General features: G+C 35.5%; 1 protein-coding gene across 1 annotated transcript; it reads right to left on the bottom strand.

The window, feature by feature from the left end:
* Positions 1–249: 249 nt before the first annotated feature.
* LOC127745554 (secreted RxLR effector protein 161-like) lies at positions 250–1,005 on the bottom strand. Its single transcript, XM_052258354.1, has one exon. The coding sequence runs from the start codon at positions 1,003–1,005 to the stop codon at positions 250–252; it is 756 nt and encodes a 251-aa protein (XP_052114314.1).
* Positions 1,006–1,019: the final 14 nt, after the last annotated feature.

Below are 1,019 nucleotides of genomic sequence, written 5' to 3'. Positions count from 1 at the left end.
CATCCTTTGGTGGTTCTTTCTTCAATCCTTTGAGTTTCATCATGTATATACTCACTTAAACTATTATAAACTTTAATTTGTTGATCCTCCATTGTTTATAATCTTCAAATTCTTCAATCTACCTCAAGATTAATCACTCATTCATCAACTCATAAACCTACAAAACAATGGCTAATTGGATATCTCCAATGCTTAAGTTAGTAAGAGATACAAAAAAAAAACGATATGAATACAATGAATTCAAACAAATCATATTAGATTAGAATCCAAGATACCAAGTTCATTTCGGATGTTAAAAAAACTTTCTTTACATAAAGGTTTAGTGAAGATGTCCGCTAGTTGTTTACTAGTTTCGACAAATTCAATAACCACATCACCCTTTTCAACATGGTCTCTTATGAAGTGATGTCTAATCTCAATATGCTTAGTTCTTGAATGTTGAACCGGATTCTTGGTTAAATTTATTGCACTAGTATTATCACATTTGATAGGAATGTGATCAAGCATGAGTCCATAGTCCATAAGTTGTTGTTTCATCCATAAAATTTGGGCGCAACAACTACCGGCGGCTACATACTCGGCTTCGGCAGTAGACAAGGCTACACTTACTTGTTTCTTACTATGCCATGAAACAAGAGAGTTTCCTAGCAAGTGACAAGTGCCGCTAGTGCTTTTCCTATCCAATTTGCACCCGGCAAAATCAGAATCGGAATAACCAATCAAATCACAAGTGGATCCTTTCGGATACCACAATCCAACATTTAATGTTTCTATGAGATACTTCATAATCCTTTTCACCGCACTTAAGTGAGATTCCTTAGGATTAGCTTGGTATCTCACACACATGCATACACTAAACATGATAGCTGGCCTACTTGCCGTTAGATAAAGTAATGATCCTATCATGCCTCTATACTTCTTTACATCTAGGCTTTTACCTTGTTCATCTTTGTCAAGGTAGCAAGTAATGCTCATTGGTGTGTCCATTGCCTTAGCATTGTCCATTCCAAATCTTTTGA

Source organism: Arachis duranensis, chromosome 3 (assembly GCF_000817695.3).
Source record: "Arachis duranensis cultivar V14167 chromosome 3, aradu.V14167.gnm2.J7QH, whole genome shotgun sequence".
Lineage (NCBI taxonomy): Eukaryota > Viridiplantae > Streptophyta > Magnoliopsida > Fabales > Fabaceae > Arachis > Arachis duranensis.
Note: the sequence above shows the minus strand (reverse complement) of the source record. Positions and strands in the feature narration are given on the sequence as shown.

Excerpts from the sequence above, each read along its gene's own strand:
- LOC127745554 (XM_052258354.1), bottom strand. The coding sequence starts at position 1,005 with ATGGACAATGCTAAGGCAATGGACACACCAATGAGCATTACTTGCTAC.